Source organism: Monodelphis domestica, chromosome 3, assembly GCF_027887165.1.
Source record: "Monodelphis domestica isolate mMonDom1 chromosome 3, mMonDom1.pri, whole genome shotgun sequence".
NCBI classification, from domain to species: Eukaryota; Metazoa; Chordata; class Mammalia; order Didelphimorphia; family Didelphidae; genus Monodelphis; species Monodelphis domestica.
In genome coordinates, this window is record NC_077229.1 from 533,471,208 (window position 1) to 533,494,332 (window position 23,125).

Genomic DNA, 23,125 nt, shown 5'->3' on the forward strand with positions numbered 1-23,125 from the left:
TACACACACATACCAGTTGCTAAATCTGCAAGTTGTACATCTAATAGCATGTGCCTAATTTAGACAATAGTTATTTGTTATTTCTCTGTGGATATTTGGCTCAAAATTTTTATAGTGGTTTTGGGTCTCAAGGAGATTGCTTTTCTCTGGGACTTGATGCAACCAGCATAATGTCATTTGCAAAGAGTAGCATCTAGAGAGCCTTACTATATCTATATTATCTATCTATCTATCTATCTATCTATCTATCTATCTATCTATCTATCTATCTATCTACCTAATTATATATCTATTATCTATAAGAAATCCCTCTTGGATTTCTGGGTAGGCATGACAGCAGATTAGATGCGGTTCGCTTTTCCTCCTCAGACCCAATGATACAGACGACTTCAAAAGACCCCCAAACAACTGTCCTCATAAGAATGGAGGGCTCCTACAGTAGGGTGCAGCACTGAAGGTACATGGAACATGGGCATTTCCACACTATAAGGGAACGAAAAAGCTCCCACCCAAAACTGAGCTGACCTACCCTTCCCTACCACACCTACGGAGCCAGAGTTAAAGTCAGCGCGCACCAGAACCAGGGAGGGAAATTAACAGACCCTAAAAAAAAGAAGAAGGGAACAAAAAGGGAGGGGCTAGAAAGGGAAGCATATTAAGGGAGGGGACTAGGAGGACTGATTTAAAGTAAATCACTGGTTTAAAACGTTATAGCAAAAGAAGAAAGGTCAGAATTAGGGGAGGAGATCAAAATGCCAGGGAAGTTACAAGTGACAATCATAACTTTGAATGTGAATGGGATGAATTCACTCATAAAATGTAGATGAATAGCAGAGTGGATTAGAATCCAAAACCCTACCATATGTTGTCTTCAAGAAAAACACATGAGGTGGGTAGATACTAACAAGGTCAGAATTAAAGGTTGGAGTAAGACCTATTGGGCCTCAACTAATAGAAAGAAGGCAGGAGTTGCAATCATGATATCTGACAAAGCCAAAACAAAAATAGACCTAGTACAATATTAAATAATAAAGGTGATAATGGGCATCGTTGTTTTACTCCTGATCTTATTGGGAAGGCTTTAAATTTAAATTTAAATTATTGCAGATGATGTTTGCTGATGGTTTTAGATATATACTGTTTATTATTTTTAGGAAAGGCCCTTCTTATTCCTATAATTTCTAGTGTTTTCAATAGGAATGGGTGTTGTATTTTATCAACTTTATCAACTTATCAGCTTTTTCTGCATCTATTAAGATAATCATGTGATTTTTGTTGGTTTGCTTGATAATATGGTCAATTATGTGGATGGTTTTCCTAATATTGAACCATCCTTGCATTCCTGGTATGAATCCTACCTGATCATAGTGGATAACCCTTGTGATGACTTGCTGCAGTCTTTTTGCTAGTATCCTATTTAAGATTTTTGCATTCATTCATTAGGGAGTTTGGCCTATAGTTTTCTTTTTCTGTTTTTAAACTGCCTGACTTTGGGATCAGTACTATGTTTGTGTCGTAAAAAGAATTTGGTAGAACCCCTTCTTGGCATATTCTGTCAAATAGTTTGTATAATATTGGGATTAGTTGTTCGTTGAATGTTTGATAAAATTCATTTGTGAATCCATCTGGACCTGGGGATTTTTTCTTAGGCAGGTCTTTGATGGCTTGTTCAATTTCTTTTTCTGATATGGAGTTGTTTAGGTAGTTTATTTCTTCCTGTTTTAGTCAAGGCAATTTATATTTTTGTAGGTATTCATCCAAATCACCAAGATTGCCATATTTGTTGCCATATAATTGGGCATAGTAGTTTTTAATGATTTCCTTAATTTCCTCTTCATTAGAGGTGCGGTCTCTCTTTTCATCTTGGATACTGTCAATTTGGTTTTTTCTTTCCTTTTTTTAATTAGACTGACTAATAATTGGTCTGTTTTATTTGTTTTTTTGAAGTACCAGCTTCTAGTCTTATTTATTAAATCAGTAGTTTTTTGACTTTCAATTTTATTGATTTCTCCTTTAATTTTTAGGATCTCTAATTTAGTCTTCATCTGAGGATTTTTAATTTGTTCACTTTCTAGTTTTTTAATTTGCATGCCCAATTCATTGACCTCTGCCCTTCTTAATTTGTTTATATATGAACTCAAGGATATAAATTTCCCCCTGAGTACTGCTTTGGCTGCATGTCATAGGTTTTGAAAGGATGTTTCACCATTGTCATTTTCTTCAATGAAGTTTTTTTTTTTCAAATTGTTTCTACAATTTGTTCTTTAACTAGCCAGTTTTGGAGAATCATATTGCCTAATTTCCAATTAATTTTTTATTTATCTCTCCATGTACCCTTAGTAATTATTATTTTCATTGCATTGTGGTCTGAGAAGGTTGCATTTATTATTTCTGCCCTTTTGCACTTGTTTGCAATGTTTTTGTGCCCTAATACATGGTCAGTTTTTGTGAATGTACCATGTGCTGCTGAAAAGGTTTATTCCTTTTGGTCCCTATTTATTTTTCTTCACATATCTACTAACTCTAATTTTTCTAAGATTTCATTCACTTCTCTCACCTCTTTCTTATTTATTTTTTCGTTTGATTTATCTAGTTCGGATAGAGGAAGGTTCAGATCTCCCACTAGTATAGTTTTTCTATCTATTTCATCCTTGAACTCCTCTAGTTTCTCCTTTCGAAATTTGGATGCTATGCCATTTGGTACATACATATTGAGTACAGATATTTTTTCATTGTCTATACTGCCTTTTATCAGGATGTAATTACCTTCCCTATCTCTTTTAACTAGATTTATTTTTACTTTGGCTTTGTCAGATATCATGATTGCGACTCCTGCCTTCTGTTTGTCAGTTGTTGCCCAATAGATTTGGCTCCATCCTCTTACTTTCACCATATGCTTATCTACCTAACTCATGTGTGTTTCTTGCAGACAGCATATGATAAGGTTTTGGATTCCAATCCACTCTGCTATTCCCTTGTGTTTTATGGGTGATTTCATTCCATTCACACTCAGAGTTATGATTACTAGCTGTGTATTTCCCAGCATTTTGATTTCTACTCCTGGTCCTGCCTTTTCTTCTTTCACTATTTCCTTCTACACCAATGTTTATTTATAATTGGACCCCCTAGTTCCCTCCCTTATTTTACTTCCCTTTCTACCCTCCTACCTTCTTATTCCCCCCATTATTTTCCCCTTTAGTCTTTTTAAAATTACCCCCCCCCTCTCCCTCCCTTGTACTGCTTCCCTCCCCAGCAGTCCGTTTCTTACCCTTCTACTCCCCTATGGGGCACAAATCTATTCTCCGCCCCAATGGATTGGATTGTTATTCCCTCTTTGGGTCATTTTCAAAGCACGTAAGAGTTGAGTATTTCTATCTCCAACCTTTTTACCCTTCCAGTGAATCGATGTTCTCCCACCTCCCGCCATGAACTTCTTTGTGACATATAAATTTACCCCCATTTGTTTATTTTACTATTTCTTTTAATATTAACCTCTTTTTTTTTTAGCTCTGGTTGTATACACACATGTATATGTATTTATACATGCATATTGTCACTATTTCCTCTAAGTGTAATTCTTCTAACTGCCCAGGTAATAACAACAGTTTTTAAGAGCTACCAGTGACCTTTTTTCTTATGGGGATACATATCATTTTCACTTATTGAGTCTTTTTAAAAAGTTTTTTTGTTTTTGTTTTGTTTTGTTTTTCTTTTTCCCCTCTTTTAAAATTACCTTTTGTTGATTCTCTTGAGTTCTGTGCTTGGACATCAAATTTTCTGTTCAGGTCTGGTCTTTTTTTTTATGAATCCTTAGAACTCTTCTGTTGTGTTGAATGACCATACTTTCCCCTGTAAGAATATAGTCAGTTTTGCTGGGTAATTGATTCTTGGTTGTAGACCTAGTTCCCTTGCTTTCTGGAATATCATGTTCCATGCCTTTCAGTCCTTCAGTGTGGATGCAGCCAGATCCTGAGTTATCCTCACTGTGTTTCCATGGTGTCTGAATGGCTTCTTATTGGCAGCTTGTAATATCTTTTCTTTGGTCTGATGGTTCTTGAATTTGGCTATAGCACTTCTGGATGTTGTCAGTTGGGGATTAAGTACAGGAGGTGATCTGTGGATTCTTTCAATCTCTACTTTTCCCTCTTGTTCTAGGATATCAGGGCAGTTTTCCTGAAAAATTTCCTGTAGTATTATGTCCAGGCTTTTTCTTTTGTCATGGTCTTCTGGCAGACCAATGATTCTTAAATTGTCTCTTCTCAAATGATTTTCTAAATCCTCTGTTTTGTGAATGAGATGCTTCATATTTTCCTCAAAATTTAATTCTTTTGGTTTTGTTTTATAGTGTCCTGCTGCCTTGTGAGGTCACTTAATTCCAGTTGTTGTATTCTGGTTCTTAAAGACTGGATTTCATCCCTGGCTTTTTGGTCATCCTTTTCCTTCTGGTCTGATTTTCTTTGAAGGTCATCTTTCATCCTTTTTACCCCGTCTTTCCTTTGCCTCATTTTCCAGCTGGTTGGTTTTGGCTTTCAAGACACTATTTTCTCATTTTAGTTCAAGTTTAGTTCTGTTTCCAGATGACTTATCTTAATTTTTAAGTTCTTTCCCCAGTTGTCTTCTGCCTCTCTTAATTGTTTTTTTGAGTTCTTCCACAGCCTGTATCCAATTTGCTGGGATTTCTGATTTATCATTTGCTGATCTCTCCCCCTCTGTTCTGTTTGCTGAGTAGAAGCTGTCTATTGTAGTTACTTTTTTCTTTTTCTGTTGCTTGCTCAAATTCACCCCTTCTTTACTCCCTGTATTTGTCTGTACTCTTGCTCCTCTCATTTTTTAGGTTTTGGGAGCTTCTGTCAGTCTCTTCTCTTGGAGCTTTAACTAGAGATCTCTTGGTATAGTCTCTGGTAGGGGGTTGTTGGAGTTTAAGCTTCCCTGTCCTCTGGAGGCTTTTGATTGAATTAAAGTCCAGCAGTCAATGAGGATGTGTGTGGAGCCTTGGCTTCCCTGAGTTCTGGAGACTTTTGATGGGATTAAGTTCAGCTTAGTTGGGCTGGGTTTGCTCTGATTCCAAAACTTCCTGGAAGGCTGGAGCAAATATGGAGGATCTCCACAGCTCTGGCCAAGCTGCCAGGTCTATGCTCCCTCTGTAGCTCTTTCCCCACTGTCTGTGTTGGACTCTCTGAACTTGTCACAGCCCTTCTCGCAAGCTATGCCCTTCAGACCAGCACCTTTGCCCGCCCAGAATTTCCCACTGCCGCTGGAGTCTCAACTCTCTGCGTGGGAGGAGGGATGGGTCCTGGGACCTTCCTTCTGTCTTCCCCTTAAACCTGAGTGTTCTTGGATTCCGGCTTTTCCGGGGGCGTACCTTTTGAATTAAGTCCAGCAGGAGGGTTCCTTGGCTCTGTCTTGTTGTCAAGTTTGTTTTTCTGTCCCCTAGGAGCATTTAGTTTGTGATCGGTTAAGAAGGTTATTCAGAGGTCTGAACTTCTGCTCCTTGTAGGCCACCATCTTGACTCTGCCCCATGCAAAAATCTTAAACAGGATACTAGCAAAAAGACTCCAAGTCATTCACTATGATCAAGTAGGATTTATACCAGGAATGCAGGGATGGTTCAATATTAGGAAAACCATCCACATAATTGACAATATGAACAAGCAATCCAACAAAAAGACCACATGATTATCTCAATAGATACAGAAAAAGCCTTTGATAAAATACAACACCAATTCATTTAAAAAACACTAGAAAGCATAGGAATAGAAGGGTCATTCCTAAAAATAATAAACAGTATATATCTAAAACCATCAGCAAACATCATCTGCAATGGGGATGAACTAGATGCATTCCCAGTAAGATCAGGAGTGAAACAAGGATGCCCATTATTACCTCTATTATTCAACATTGTACTAGAAACACTAGCAGTAGCAATTAGAGAACAAAAAGAAATTGAAGGTATTAAAATTGGCAACGAGGAGACCAAGACTCTTTGCGGATGATATGATGGTCTAGTTAAACAATCGTAGAGAATCAACAAAAAAGCTAGTGGAAATAGTCAACAACTTTAGCAAAATAGCAGGATAGAAATTAAACCCACATAAGTCATCAGCATTTCTATATATCTCCAACACATCTCAGCAACAAGAATTAGAAAGAGAAATTCCATTCAAAATCACCTTAGACAATATAAAATACTCAGGAATCTATCTGCCAAGACAAACACAGAAACTATATGAACACAACTACAAAATACTCTCCACACAACTAGACTTGAGCAATTGGAAAAACATTAACTGCTCATGAGTAGGACGAGCTAATATAATAAAAATGACCATCCTACCCAAACTCATCTATTTATTTAGTACCATACCCATTTAACTTCTAAAAAACTTTTTTACTGAATTAGAAAAAACCATAACAAAGTTCATTTGGAAGGACAAAGGCATCAAGGATATCCAGAGAAATAATAAAAAAAAATACAAAGGAAGGTGGCCTTTCAGTCCCAGATCTCAAACTTTATTATAAAGTAGTAGTCATCAAAACAATTTGGTACTGGCTAAGAGACAGAAAGGAGGATTAGTGGAATAGACTTGGGGTAAGTGACCTTAGAAGATATTCTATGACAAACCCCAAAACCCCAGCTTTTGGGACAAAAATCCACTATTTGATCAAAACTGCTGGGAAAATTGGAAGACAGTGTGGGAGAGATTAGGTTTTAATCAACACCTCATATCTTACACCAAGATAAACTCAGAATGGGTGAATGATTTGAACAAAAAGAAGGAAATTATTAGTAAATTAGGTGAACACAGAAAGTATACATGTCAGACCTTTGGGATGGGAAAGGTTTTAAAACCAAGCTAGACTTAGAAAGAGTCACAAAATGTAAAATAAATAATTTTGACTACATAAAATTAAAAAGTTTTTGTACAAACAAAACCAATGTAACTTAAATTAGAATGGAAGCAACAAATTGGGAAACAATTTTCATAAGAAAAACCTCTAATAAATGTTTAATTACTCAAATTTACAAAGAGCTAAGTCAATTGTACAAAAAAATTCAGCCATTCTCTAATTGATAAATGGGCCAGCGATATGAATAGGTAGTTTTCAGTTAAAGAAATAAAAATGTTTAATAAGCACATGAAAAAGTGTTCTAAATCTCTTATAATCAGAGAGATGCAAATCAAAAGAACTCTGAGGTATCATCTCACACCTAGCAGATTGGCTAACATGACAGCTAAGGAAAGTAATGAATGCTGGAGGGGATGTGGCAATGCTGGGACATTAATTCATTGCTGGTGGAGTTGTGAATTGATCCAACCATTCTGGAGGGCAATTTGGAACTATGCCCAAAAGGTGATAAAAGACTGTCTGCCCTTTGATCCAGCCATAGCACTGCTGGGTTTGTACCCCAAAGAGATAATAAGGAAAAAGGCATGTACAAGAGTATTCATAGCTACGCTCTTTGTGCTGGCAAAATATTGGAAAATGAGGGGATGCCCTTCAATTGGGGAATGGCTGAACAAATTGTGGTATCTGTTGGTGATGGAATACTATTATGCTCAAAGGAATAATGAAGTGGAGGAATTCCATGGAGACTGGAACAACCTCCAGGAAGTGATGCCGAGCGAAATGAGCAGAATCATGAGAACAATCTACACAGAGACTGAAACACTGTGGTTCAATCGAACGTAATGGACTTCTCCATTAGGGTAAATGCAATGTCCCTGAACAATCTGCAGGGATCTAGGAGAAAAAACACTACCTGCAAGCAGAGGACAAATGGTGGGAGTAAAAAGAAGAAGGAAAAGCAACTGCTTGATTATAAGGGTTGAGGGGATATGACTGAGGAGAGACTTTAAATGGACGACCCCAATGTAAATACCAACAACATGGCTTCAGATGAAGGATACATGTGATACCCAGAGGAATCATGCTTCAGCTATGAGGGGTGGCAGGGGGCCGGGGTGGTGGGGAGAAAAAGAAAATATTTGTTTCCAATGAATAATGTTTGAAAATGACCAAATAAAATAATGTTTAAAAGGAAAAAAAAAGAAAATGAGAAGGCCAGAAGTAGCATTCATGTCCTTATGCTCTTTCACCCATATGGGATGATTCTGAATGAATTAGATCACTAAAGTCATTAAAAAGAAAGAAGAGAAATCCCTTTTCAAATTGAACTCTGCCCTGGATCTCTTCCATGAGCTGATTTTGAAAATCAGAGCTATATTCAACACAATTCTCTCCTTTAGCTTCCAAGGAATCTTGCCTGACTTATTTAAGGAGAAATTGTGCATTTGACCATTGGAAGAAAACTGTCTTCATTAAATTGATTTAGATTTGTGTGTGTGTGTGTCTGCCTCTGTGTATCTCTGTGTGTGTCTCTTGTCTGTGTGTGTATGTGTATGCTTATATACAAGGGGACAGCCAAGTGAGGCAGTGATGTATCAGGAGGATCTGAATTCAAATTTGGCCTCAGACATTTAGCAGCAGGTTTTCCATCCCTCAGTCTACCTCACAGAGGGTATTCCTGGGATTCAGACTAGTTCTGTCCTTGCCAACTGAAATAGAAATGGGGAATCTGTGTGACCCTATTACTTGTTGCAATGACTGAATGCTCTGGCTTATGACTAGAGAGCTCAGGTCCCCAGGCTTGGTTCTTGCATCTTGGCTTACAAGTCTTCTCTCTCTCTCCATGCCTTTACCACCACTCCCCCACCCCATCCCACCCCTGGGCAGTATCACTCAGCAGCCTTAAGCTAAACTGGAAAAGCACACTTTTAGGATATAAAAAATCACTTGATGCTTAACAAACCTTGCAACATGATCGTTTCTGTGAATGGGCTTCAGTGATCAAGTTTTACTGAGAGGTTATCTGCTTAACTCCGTGCAGTGACCTCCCATCTACTCTGCCTTTTCTCAGCCTTGTAGAGTACATAGTGGATCCCCCATTAGAATGGCAGCTTGAGGGACCGCTTTTTGCTTGTCTCTATGTTCTGGGAGTTAGCACAGTTCCTGGCTATAGTTTGAGCTGAATAAATGCTTGTGGCCTGATGATTCTCCTATTGCTCCCTCTTTCCTTTCATACTCTCTTTAGACAAGGCTGGCAAAATTGCTTCAGCACCAAATCCAACAGCAAACCTGGACCGATGAAGGTACGCCATCCAAGAGAGAACTTCGCTCCCTCCTGCTCAACTTCGCCTGCACTCACCGTCTAGACAACTGTAACTCGGAGGCCCTGAAGCTGTTCCAAGCCTGGGTAGATTCAAATGGTACTAAAAGGTAATGTCTGCCTTGCTGCATTAGCACACAGTCTGCTCCTCACCTTTAAGCAGTATGAGAGGGAGAAGAGATCACGCTGTTGGCTGTCACATACTGCCACTCTGGACGGCCTTCAGGTTTCCTTGGGGGGAGGCGGGATTCTGGGGCAGTGTGTTAGTGGGTGCCGTCTGGGGCAGCCGTCCCCACTCCTTCAGCCTGTCGATGAGAGAGACAGCCTCCCTCTGAGAGGAGGCCCCAGTAATCCCGGCCACCAGAGGCTGCCTTTAGGTCTTTTGTATTTACCAGCTGACACACTTGCTCCTACTGATCAGGGGAGAGAGGAAGTGGGATCAGACTGCACGTGCTCAGGTGCTCAGCCTGGACGGAGCAGCTGCCTTCGACGTTTCCCCCAATGTGGATCGAGAGCACAGCCATGCTGTCAGCCCTCTTTTTTCCTTGAGACCTTCGAGGAGGGTTCAAGCAGGGGCCAGCTATTCCTATTATGAGGACCCGCCAGGTGCAAAAGTCCCTCTCGCTTCCCCAGCGTGCCTTCTTCTCGTGAAAGTCTCCCTGCTAGGCTTTCACTTGTCTCTCTCTCACTCTCTAGCCTGCCGACTGACGTCCTGACGGTGGTGTTCAAAGCCGGAGCGAAAACCGAGGAGGGGTGGATGTTCCTGTTTGAGAAGTACAGCTCTCTAGAGTCGGAGACCGAACGGAACAAAATCCTGGAAGCTCTCGCCAGCACGGAGGACGTCCGCAAACTGCACTGGTACGTAAGTCACCTGAGAACTTTAATCTTGGCTGCCTCTTGTTTTGCTTCCTTGATGTGCTGAACTGTTTTGTTGCTGGGCAGGTCAAGTTCTCACGATGGCTCAGGTTTAGGGGGCTTTAGATACGGGGATGGTCAGGGACCAGGGAGCAGGCTTGGCCCAGGCTCGGGGCAATTAGGGCCCTGGGGCAGCTGTGGAGGATGTGCTTGGAAGCCTTCCTTGCTTCCTAGCAAAGCAGCCTTGCTCCCGTTGATTTGCAGGTGTCTGTGGTCTCCCACGAGAAATCAATTCTTTTGAGGTTGAAGCCTACCTTCTTCAGACTTCATTTTGTAAAAAAACACGTTTTGTAAAAAAAAAAAAATTAAAAAATTAAAAAAATTATTACTGTCAGAGGCGTTTCCTCCTTTGTGGCAGTGGATATCAAGGGCCCAACCGCGGGAGGGAGGCAGAGAAAGGACAGAGCGTTTGGAGGTGTGGGCCAGGGCCAGGGCAATCTGCAGATCCCCAGAGGAGGAGTCCTGGACACAGAGCCAGGAAAGCTTGGCATGAGTAGCCTCAGGATCTTGGAAATGGCAGTTTACTTTCTGTGGGCTTTAGTTTCTTCATCCCTAAAATAGGGATGATAATATATACTCTATGCCTCACAGGCTGGTGAAAGGGGGGGAGGGAGGGGAATCATCAGGTATTATGTACCTGCTCTGTGCCAGGTACTTTTATCTCTTTTGATCCTTACAAGAGTCCTGGAAGGAAGGTGCTATAATTATCCTCATTGTACTGTTGAGGAAACTGAGGAATGGAGGTTAAGTGACTTGCTCAGAGTCACACAACAGATCGTGTTTGAGACCAGATTTGAATTCAGGTTTTCTGATGCCAGGCCAGCCCTCCTTTGTTAGGTGTAAACTGGCTTATTAATGTGAGTTTTTGTTCCTGATGGATAGGACTGTGGGAATGGAAAAGGGAGGACAGAAGAAAGGAGATGGGTGGATGCTAAAGACAGATTTCTCCTACCTCATAATTTGACTTGGACTGACCCTGGTAATATCTTTTTCTTTTTAAACCCTTACCTTCCATCTTAGAACCAATAATGTTTATTGCTTCCAGGCAAAGAAGCCATAAGGACTGGGCATTGGGATTAAGTGACAGGCCCAGGGTCACACAGGTTCCAATCCAAGGTCAGATTGGAACCCAGGACTTCCTGTCTTCTAGGCCTGGCTCTCCATCTATTGAGCCACCTAGCTGCACACTCCCCCTATCAACCCCCCCCCCCCCATGATATCCTTAAGGAACCCAAGTCTTCCCTCTAGACCCATACAGTGTGCAAAGACTCCTCTTGGGTTTAGCTGATACATAGAGACCCACAAAACTTTTTTTTTTTTTAATTTAAGGAGTCAACTTTGACATCAAGGAGATAGGAAATGATAGTTTTGTTTTATTTTGAACCTAAATCAGTTTGAGTCTGAGCATTATTTGGCCACTAGGAGTATCGTCTATATTCCTTCATCTGTAAATTGTAGTACAATAGCCTTTTCTCTAGACAAAGCCCCATACGCACAATGGCAGACAGAACACAGATATACTAGATTTTATTCCATGTGCTCTCAAAGGGTCAAGAATAAGGATGGTGAAAGAATGAAAAGAGAGGCCAAATAGTTTATTGCATTTGATTAGCAACCTTCATACTCCTTAACACAAATGCACTTAAACAGACCTGGCAACGCCCAGGTCCTCAGATATTCTCATCTGTTTACAGTTCAGCAAGGGCTGTCCAAGACCCTGTATCCCAACCCAGACTATATTGAAGAACCAATCAAGGTTTTAAATTCTCTACCTTGGACCAATGGTAATGCCACTACATTATAGATATAGATAGAGCACCAGGTCTCCAGTCAGGAAGATTCATTGCCTTTTTGCTCAAAATATGACCTCAGAAACCTTCCTAGCTGTATGACCCTGAGCCAGTCACTTTATCCCTGTTGGCCTTAGTTTCCTCATCTGTAAAATGAGCTAGAGAAGGAAATGGCAAACCAATGCACTGTCTCTGCCAAGAAAACTCCAAAACAGGTTCTCAAAGAGCCAGACACTACTGAAAAATGACCAAAAGTATTCAGAGTAAGGATTACACTTTTTCAGAGGGTCTCTGTGGGTCAAGTTAAGGGAATCAGGAGCCAGGAGAAGGAATGTGCCAAATACAGGGAGAAAGGATTTTAAGGAATAGTTTAAGTTAATAGCTATGAAGAAGTTAAAACCTTAAAGACTAGTAAAAATTTGTCATGAATTAATTGGTGGTTAGGAAGCCCAGGTCTAGATCAAGCTCTACATCCTGTTACACTTGAAGAATTTATTTTCCGTTGTCCCAAGTTCAGATATAGCCATTTGCCAATATCTTGGTGTAAGAGTGTTTATCTAGTTGATTTTATCCTTTGAACATTTTAAACTAAAGGCAGCTTTAATTCCGATGGTCCATCACAGGCTAAATAATTTGTATTCGTGTTTTCCCCTTGAGTTAAAAGCAATTACTGGGAGACTTTGCTCACTAGGCCTAACAGACTTGAGAATTGTTGGCTCAGTAAGAAGAAACTTAACTGAATTATTGAAGGAGGCTAACTCTGCTTTGTTTCCTAGGTTATTGAGAGCTGGTCTTGATGGAGATGTCATCCGAGCACAAAAGCTGCCCCTCATCATTAAAACTGTCGGCCGAAGTTTTGCTGGACATTTATTTGCGTGGGATTTTGTCAAAGAGAATTGGAATAGGCTTGTACAGAAGTAAGTAGTTCAAAGAAGTATTAACTTGGAAGAGTAGTTACTATTATTACCGTGTATTTACTTTGGTATATTAAAAAGGTGTCTAGTTGTTTAGAGCTCTCACAGGGGCTGAAATTTAGTTTTATGGACAAATCAAAAGTGTTTTAATGGCAACACTTTTGATCTGTAACACTTATTTTATTAAAATATGGCATTTTAAAGTATGAAATAATTATTGTTTTTCTTCCATTTATTAACCTTAGATGCTTGACTTCATTTCCAAGATTACAGGTGGAATGCCTATAGACTAGTTAAATGGCTTTGTAGTGCTGCCATGCATGTTGGAAAAACAGCTTTGGTGCTTTCCTACAGTAAACAAATGATTTAAGAATCCTCCACCCTGCTCCATGGCACAACAGTGTGTTATGTGTTTTTTGTTTGTTTGTTTGTTTTTGTTTTTGTTTTTATTTGAAAATTTTTATGTAATTGATTTAGAATATTTTTTCCATGGTTACATGATTCATGTTCTTTCCCTCCCCTCCTCCCACCCTTTCCCATAGCCAATGAAACAATTCTACTGGGTTTTACATGTGTCACTGATCAAGACCTATTTCCATATTATTGATATTTGCACTAGGGTGATCATTTAGAATCTATATCCCCATCAACCTCTGTGATCAAGCAATTGTTTTTCTTCTGTTTCTACTCCCACAAGTTCTTTCTCTGAATGTGGATAGTGGTTTTTCTCATAAATCCTTCAGGATTGTCCTGGATCATTGCATTGCTGCTAGTAGAAAACTCTATTACATTCGATTGTACCACAGTGTATCAGTCTCTGTGTACAATGTTCTCCTGGTTCTGCTTCTTTCACTCTGCATAACTTCCTGGAGGTTGTTCCAGTTCCCATGGAATTCCTCCACTTTATTATTCCTTTTAGCACAATAGTATTCCATCACCAACAATGTGTTCAGCCATTCTCCAATTGAAGGGCATCCCCTCATTTTCCAATTTTTTTTGCCACCACAAAGAGCACAGCTATGAATATTTTTGTACAAGTCTTTTTCCTTATTATCTCTTTGGGGTACAAACCCAGCAGTGCTATGGCTGGATCAAAGGGCAGACAGTCTTTAGCGCCCTTTGGGCATAGTTCCAAATTGCCCTCCAGTATGGTTAGACTGTGTTATGTGTTTTGAAAGCTGCAAGTAGATTTTTTTTTTGTAGAGATATAGAATGTGTTGATTCAGTGAATTTACATATTATCAAGATCTTTCTGTTTTAATGAAACTTAAACATGTCTCTCTGTTGAACTCTTGGAGGTGGGAATTCCATATCTTTGGCATCCACACAGAATAAGGGTATTTTCGGGTACTTAATAAGTACCTTTGGGAGCATTTTTTTCATTCATTTTTATTGTGTTTCTATCTCCCTTCCAGGTTCCATTTAGGATCCTATACCATTCAGAGCATTGTTGCTGGCACAACTCATCTATTTTCGACAAAGACACATTTGTCTGAGGTTAGTGATATAAAATACCAGGAGATTGAGTAACTCCCTCCCACTGGGGTGGATCAGTATGGTTCAGATGTTGCTTTGCCCACATGATCATTAAAATCCCTCTTTGTTTTGCTATCAGAGTTCCTGAAATTGAATTCCATGGTGGGTGGTTGCACTTAGCCGGTATTAAGTGCCTTTTGTGTACCAGGCCCTATGCCAAGTACCAGGGATATATGGACAAAATGAAGCATTGCTTTTCCTCAAGGAACTTCCAGTCCATTGGGGCAGGAAAGAGGAACATATAAATAAAAACTAAATATATATCAAATAATTTCTGGAGGGTATAGGTAAAATATAATGTTATACATTAAATTATTTTAATATTACAAAAACCAAACTTATCAAAGACAAATGTTTTTTAACTTGTTTCCTTATCTATAAAATGGGAATAATACCTGTGTAGTTGTAAATGGAGTGATATATATTAAATGGGAATAACATATTTGGAAAACTTTAAATATCTATTTTGCATGCTGTTTTAAAAGTGAATAAAACATTTTAATTGATGTTATAGGTTATTAAAATATTAAATAGCAAAAAACTGTTAAAACATGATAAGATATAATATTATATAATTATACATCATGTATTATATAATATATAATGTGTTGTCATATTGTACAAAGTTCTTATTATTTGACTTTTGAAGGCCTTTATTGCCTTTTCCATACTTCTCTGAAATTAATAATATTCTGAATTAATATCACTTTGAAGGGGGCAGTGGATAGAGAGTCAGACCTGTGGATAGGACGAACTTGTATTCAAATTTGGCCTCAGATACTTCTTAGTTATGTGACCTTTAGTTATGTGGCAAAGCACTTAACCCTCTTTGCCTAGCCCTTACCACTTTTCTGCCTTAGAAACCTATATTCAGTACTGATTCTAAGACAAGATAAGAGGGTTTTTTTTAACTGAGCCAAATATTATAAATATAAATGAACTTGCATCTTTTACTTTAAAAAAAAAAGATTTTACTACATCCCTTTAGAAATATTTGAGATGACAGCATTCAGGCAGGATGATACTGCAGGTTTTCTGATCTTCTACCCCTCCTCTCATTACAACACTGGGTGCCCTATGCAAGAGCAATTCATTGGTATGATGTTACTTCTTTTTTAAAACATGACCATGTGAACCCTCCAGGTACAGTTGTTCTTTGAAGCCCAGTCAGAGGCAACCTCACGACTTCGTTGTGTCCAGGAGGCCATACAGATCATCCAGTTGAATATCCAGTGGATGGAGAAGAACCTAAAAAACCTGTCTTTCTGGCTGTAGAGTATACAACATTGCTTCTTTGTGTTTGCCGTGCAGAAAGTTTGTGAAATGTCGATTTGTTGTTGCTTTTGCAAAAGCCAGGATGAAGCCAGGCATCACTGCAGCATCATTTGCACTAGTAGGTCACCTTGTGAGGGAGCTCAGGGTTCATCCCCTGTGTTTTTTATCTGTGTTCCCTGGAGCGCCTGTGGGCAGAACGTGGGCCACTTATTACAGAGCCCTTCACCGATGTCCACTAAACATCTACAGAAAATTTTAAATGAAAAACCTATGAATGGAGAGGGATGGGGAAGGGACACTCCATTTAAAAACTGGTCTGGGTTCTGGACTTTGGAAGTGCTCCTGGGTAAGCTTCTTTGCCAAGTTCTAGTTTATCAGCGTCCCTCACGCCAAGACACTGACAAGCCAATGAAGCAAGACACTTCATGCTCAGAATGTAAGGCCGAGTAAAACCTCTGAGTCTACTAGTGAAGTCAGATAAGCAAAGCATACAGTGATAGAGAATTAAAGGCAAGCAGTATGTTGGTTTGGGCTTCCAACTTTTTTTTTTTTTAATTTCATTCTAAATAGGATGTGTAGGGTACAAATTGGATTTACGTATGTATTTTGGGTCTACTGAGTAGCCAGGTGCTACAGATAGTAAAACTATCTCTTATCTATGAAAGCCAAATATCAGGAAAGAGTAAGTTGTTGGGTCTATTTTGATTTTGTATATGTGTGTGTATCTGTATGTTCATATATTTGGATGTATGTGTGTGTATTTACTTTTGGACAGCTCCTAAAACATTGCCATAGGAAATTGCTCCAGGTTGGATCAGATGTTACGTGTAGTTACTTTTTCTTTAGCTACTGATTTTTCCACATAGTTCCCTCCTTCCCCCTAGGGAAAAAAAAAAAAAGAAAAAACAAAACTAGTTCCATATATACTCCAATATCAGCCCAGGCCACTTCTTAACCTTTGAGTTTAGGGATGTATCACCAAATGTTATATCTTATGTTCTGGTAGCACTTATGTCTCCTTTTGATTCTCCATTACCTTGATTGCAATATGAGTTAAGGAAATTTTCTCACGAGATTGTCCCCACTTGATGTATTTTCATTTGACTTGATGAAGAAGTATCTTGGGCTGTCATTTTAAATTCAGGACATTTTAGAAATGGAAATATCTCTCATGTGATATAACCTATTTGTACCTGAAAGGAGGATAATGTGGAAAGGAAGTAAATTAAATGCATTTTAAACTAGTTGACTTTGATTTTTTCCTAGTTTTAGAAACAATACATAATTTGAAACATCTTTTTCTGTTATTTTGGTTGAAGTAACAAATAATTTTAAGAAACAGTAAGGAAAAACCCTTCGTCCCCAATGCTGTTGTGAACTGTGGCATTCTGACTCTCTTTGGGAGGCTAAGAAAGCTATTCTTGAATAATTTGGAGTAGACAGATGCTGTCCCAGATTATTGTGTTTCTCAAATTCTTAGGAGAAAAGGTTCTCCAAGTTCTTGTTTTTTTTCACACTTTGCTTTAAAACATTTCTGTAAAACTATATTCCTTTGCGTGCACTTTAAAACATTCTGCATAGTTGAACAATAGGAAAGGGTACATTTTTCATTCAATAGGATCAAGTTAGATAATCAGATATCTTTTAAGTTATATGTGAGAGCATGCATGAAACTATATTTTATTTTGTGTAAGATATTTTTATATGGAACTTAAAAGTAAAGCAAGTTACACCGTAACTTTTTTTAAAAAAGGAAATTATAATCCATTCTTTTTTCTCAGTGCAATTTCCTTCCCCCTATTCTCTCCATCAATTACAGAATAGAAAACATAAAACCCTGACAATCAAACCAGGGTGCCATGTTGAAAGTATTGGGAATTTAGGAATTTTGCATACTTCTATGCTTAGAAAAACTAATGACAAATTGATATGGGAAACTATCACAAGTCTAAATTCAGAAATGTGAAGAAAAACAGTTAAACTTTAGAGGATTCTTTTTTACCATGTTGAATTAATGAAATATTTTACATTTCCCTTTGATACTGAATTTGGTTCTTGATATTTCTTAAATTTAGAAACAGATATGCTTCAGATATGTTTTCCCTTTGTTGTACTACATATGTGTAGTACATTTTGAATCTCTAGGGTATTTTTTTCTTTTGAAATTTACTTGTTCTTTTTATCTTTGGCACTATAAATCAAACAAAATACTCTCTTTTGAGCATTATGGAAGAGAGGGTTTGTCTTGATCCCATTGCTGACCTCTTTCTCAAATAATGCTTATTTCCATGCCTCAGTTTTGTAGTCATTGAGTTAAATACTTGATAAAGTGTTAATGTTTATTCCGAACCCATGCAAATGACAGCTGTTTTTGAAACTAACTCGAAACCTAGGGATTCAAGATTAAAATACAGTGGAAACTGTATGTACAGAATATCATTTTTTGGAAAGTCTTTTCAGTCTCTAAATCTTTATCTCACCTAAGACACTGGGAGAGTGAGGTCCAGTAGATGGAAGCCCAGGAATCAAAACATGCTTTTTCATAACATCATAGATTTATGGCTGAAAATTAAATGCCTCCTCAACAGAGTCTAGCATATGTATGCCTTGTATAAATAGAGGTTGGACACATAACATACAGAATAGAGAATGATAGAAGGAAATTCATTCATTTTGAAGCAGTGGAGCTTAAGGGTGGTAGAAGCAAAAATATGTTGCCCAAAATGTGTTGTTTTTCAATATTCAGGTGATTGGATGTTTTAGTCTGCAAGTATTTTGAAACTTCTATTATAAGCTAGTGCCTTGTTCCATCTTGTTTAGCTTACTTATAAGCCATTTTTTAGAGCTCCTGTGATGTTTGGCCATATTGGAGAGCTTCATATATTCCAAGAATTGTAATAATTCTATCCATCACAAATTCCAACCTTTACACATTTTCTTTCCAAATGGTAATTTATTTCTATTTTTGTAAATAAGGAGAATAAAATGAGAACAATTTTCACAGTCTTGTTTCTACAAATTGACCAGATTTAGAATTGGGTTGACAAACAAGACCCATATTTTGAAAGCGTTGAAAATAATATAAAACAATCTCAAGGCGATAAATATTGTGAGTTGAATCAGTGAAGTAGCAAAAGCATTTATTAAGCATTTATGGTGCCAATAGCCTGCTAAGAATAGGAATCATGAGTAAGATTTTAAAAGCACCAAGCCTAGAATTATGCCATAAAGGTCTGTAACCTGTAGCCAAAACATTGCACATTCAGAGCACTTAAGCAGATACATTTTTCATGTGAGTATTGCGGAATTCTGTCCATTTTAGAAGATAAATGATTGAAAAAATTTTGGAAGACAAATGATTTTTAAGAACTGGAGTTTATTTGAGCTAGATTTTTAGAGTTCTTCTAAGAATTGAAATCAAGTGCACTGTGTCTCCCTCCTTCTTCCTAACCCCAGATGCTTTTATTTCCTCCTGGGATGTATTAGGTATGGTGTGTGTATTGCTTTTTTCCCCAAATGTCCATAGACAAGCATGTTAGACATGCCTCTATAATTTAATTTTGCTATTTTTTCAGTCTTTTTTTTTAGGTACTAATTAATCTTCTAACAGTCAGTATAGATGATTATGTTTATCTAATGCCTACCAATGTACTGACAACTTCCAGTACACCTGTTTTATTATTAGCAGCCTTGGAATCTCACTAGTTCCCTTGCTTCAAGCTGAATCCTTTCCATTTGGCTTAATGTTGCATCAATGTAGTGGCCTTGTTAATGGTAGCAGATGTGTAACAAATGAGATGAGTGACTGTTTAGAAGGAAAGAAGGAACTTTTGTTACAAATCAGTTATGGAAAGAAATCATATCTGTTATAACTTGTGATGAATAAAAAATCTATTGAAAATCTCAGCAAAGCAAATTTTTAAAAGTTGTGTATATTTAGGTAGGCACCAGTAAAAGAAAGGTCAGTAGTATAAATATAAGCTATATAATAAGGTACCATAAAATAGCAGCATTGACTAGGTCTCAGTTAAAGAATTATAAAAATGCAGCCCTCCTGAGAACTGTTAGGTAGGAGATCTGTCCGGAGAATGCAATTTTAATTGCTTCAATAACATGCAATAAGCACTTAGTGAGTAGGGTTGGTCCATCAGCAATATTTCCTAAGCACCTACTATGTGCCAGGCACTGTGCTAAGCTATAGAGTTACCCAAAAAGGTGAAAGACACTGCTTTTTTTCAGGTTGCTCCCAGTCTAAAGGGGAAGACGAAGTATAAGCAAGTGTGTACGAACAAGCTCTGTGCAAGATAAAGTGGAGAGAAACAAGAGAGGGAAGGTACTAGCATTAAGGAGAATCATGAGTAAGGCAGAATTTTAGCTGAGACTTCAGGAGAGCCAGGAGACAGATAAGGAGGGTCATGAAAGACATGATAGACATGAAGATACAAACAGGCAGGGGATGGGGACTCTGGTGTGATGATCTACAGGGAGTGCAAGGCTCATCAAAAAGGTGGCCAACCTTTCGTGACCTTGCCTGGGGTAACGAACATACAGAGTGACGAATGGACGCTATATGAAAAAGCATAACGACCCTTTATTGAGTTCAAACAAAGCAATATATAGGTTGAGACCACAGGAAGATATGATGTTACTGCCCAGCAAGAGCAGGAACCAATAATTGGGCAGATTCATAGGAATTCATGACGTTACCTGCCAGGCACAGGGAAGAACCGAGAGGATTCCAAACAAAGACAGAGAAGCAACTTTCCCACAGACTCTCACAATTTCTCACAACCCTTATCAGTCCTCTGCTGGCTACTCCAACCTTACAGTTTCTTTCTCACAAACCTTATCAGTCCTCCCTCTGATGCTACTCCAACCTTGAGCACACAGCTGGGCAGGTCGTACACAGTTCAACCCACGACCCTGACTATGAAGGCCAAACAGAGAGAAGAAGAGAGGCTTAACCCTTATGGTTCTGCCTTTACGGGAATGCCTTGACTACAAGGGAGGCCAGTATCAATGGATTGCATCGTATTGGGGGGTGGAGACTTTGAATGCCAAACAGAGTATTTTCTATGTGTTCTTGGAGGTGAGAGAGAGTCACTGGACTTTATTCAGTGGGTGGTCAGCCCTGCAGTGAATGGAGGATGGACTGGAATGTCCAGCTCTGAGGAGATGCGAGTCCACGCTAGGGTATGGCACATTGGGTGATGTTTTCAAATCCATGTAAAATGCATAAATGGATAGAAGGTTCTCAGAACTGCCTCACATCAAATGTGCATTTGGCGTTTTTTTTCTCCCAGTGTCTTTGTGCTAGGGATTTCACCCATGCCCTATGCCCAACCTGTGTCCCCATCTTTGTCAACTTGTTTTTCATTAGATAGAACATTCCTTTTTCCGATTCAATTTTTGCTGTTGCCTGTCTTAGATGTTATCTTTTACTGCACTCTGAAACATAAAATAAGGCTGCCTCATTAACTGTGCATTTTTGGAAGCTTTTCATGTAGCCAGACCTGTATGTTAGCATTCTGGTATCACATTTCACAGTTGCTTCATCTACCACATGGTAAATGTTACTGTTCCACATTTGGCTGTATCAAAGAAAATGAATGTGTAAACATTTTAATAGCATCTTAACATAATTTGTTTTTACTGCTATTTATTACGATGCTACTCGGTCCTACAAAATTGTATTTCTTTATTTTTTCCCCCAGTGGGCATGGACTTCAGGAATGCCATATGATGTAGGGAAACATTGCAAACAAGTGTTATTTACCATATTAATCTCTCAGGTTATATTGTTGAAAAATGAGTTTATACTTTGCTGTTACTTAAACCTGCTGCTGTGGTAGAAATAAAGGAGTTTGTACATGATCATAAGTAAGGGAGAAAGGGCACCTTTTTTGAGTTAGTCATGGTAGTAATTTCGTAAATTCTGTATGGTTCTCAATCTAAAATATTTGCTTCAAAAAGAATCAAGGTTTGGTTTGATTGGATAAAATGCTCTAGAAGTTGCACTGAATGAAATGAACCATCAGTAAAATATATAATATATATGTCTGTATGTATATATGAGAATATATTAGAACGATAATACAAATGGAGCATTTGCATCAACTTTTTAAACTCACATTGAGAGAAAACAAAATCCTTTAAGTCTTAGTCCAACTAAGTCTCAATAAAGCCAAGTACTATAGCTATCAGGAAAAGTAGCTTTAGAGTACTTTGGGAATGAATAATTTAGACACTTGTAAAGGAATAGCACTTTGTGTTTTTTAATTCCTTTCGAAGTATACAGTACAAATCTTGCGACGATGCTTTAGCTGGTAAAATTCTAAGCTTGTATCATAATTTGCTTTTAGTTGGAAGAATTTTGAAAATAGGTTGTATATATGATACTGTATATGCAAATGTTTTTAGTTTTACTTGTAAAGTGGGGGGGGGGAAGCTTATTTTCTTTACACTTCTGATAAATTGTTTTGCATATAACCAGCACTGACTGAAAGGCATGTGTAACTGCATACACTGTTGCTTTTTTGTGAGATAAAAATAAATATTTAAATACAAGAATTGTCTGGATCATTTGTTTGGATGAGAAATTTTACATTTCTAGAAAAAAGGTATACGACTAGATTTTAAAATCTTCTGGTGCAGGAATCATTACTACTCTTTCCTTTTTTATTTTAAACTCTTGCCTTTTGCCTTAGAAGTAATACTCAGTATTAGTCCCAAGACAGAAGAAAGGCAAGGGCTAGGCAATGGAGTTTAAGTGGCTTGCCCAGGGTCACATAGCTAGGAAGTGTTGGAGATCAGATTCAAATCCAGTCTCCTGGCCTGGCTCTCAATCCACTGAGCCACTAGCTGCCCTCTGCCTTTTCCTTTTATAAGTATTCTACCTTCAGGTACACTGAACATAAAATCCTGTGCCTGGTTCACAGAGGTTGTTCAAATTAATGTTAATTATTAAAAAAAAAATTGAGGACAATAACCTATTTCTTTTGCGTCTGAGTCACAGAATCTTAGAAGCAAAAAGATCTTAAAGATTGTCCAGTGCAGCCCTTCCCCTTGTCTGTAGTGAGTTGCCATAACAACACCACTAAATCATGGTTGGACCTGTACCATTTCGGAAAATTGGAATAACCAGTCCTTTGATAATGACCCTGATAATGATAATGAAGGAAAAGATTGCCTTCTTGGGCCACAGTTATTTATTAAGCTCTTGGTATGTGCCAGGCATTACTTTAACCACTAGGGATACAAATACAGATTTTTTTTTAAAGCCCCTGCTTTCAAGGAGCTCATCTTCTTGTGGGGAATAACAACAGCTAAAAGAGAGTTGGAGAGTTGGGCGGGGGGAGTGGGTACCTGCAAAGGCCTGGTGTCCAAGTCTGGAAAGTCAGAGCATCCCCTTATCAGAGTCATGAGGATCAAAAGAGGTCACATTTGAAAAAATACTTAGCACAGTACCTGGCCCTGTGGGACTAGACACACGTTTATGCTCTTTTCTTCCCCCATGATAGACACT

At 38.4% G+C, this 23,125-nt stretch overlaps 1 protein-coding gene across 2 annotated transcripts in view; it reads left to right on the forward strand.

Moving 5' to 3' along the window:
* LNPEP (leucyl and cystinyl aminopeptidase) overlaps positions 1-23,125 on the forward strand; it is a 205,211-nt gene that overhangs the window by 110,210 nt on the left and 71,876 nt on the right. The window contains exons 14-18 of one of the 2 annotated variants that reach the window (XM_007486571.3): positions 9,096-9,280; positions 9,867-10,028; positions 12,652-12,792; positions 14,205-14,286; positions 15,469-22,167. In XM_007486571.3, coding sequence (XP_007486633.1) covers positions 9,096-9,280; positions 9,867-10,028; positions 12,652-12,792; positions 14,205-14,286; positions 15,469-15,600 — 702 coding nt within the window. In that variant the 3' untranslated portion in view covers positions 15,601-22,167. Of the gene's footprint in view, positions 1-9,095; positions 9,281-9,866; positions 10,029-12,651; positions 12,793-14,204; positions 14,287-15,468; positions 22,168-23,125 lie in introns of those variants that run through there. The other variant, XM_056825018.1, reaches the window with a different exon arrangement.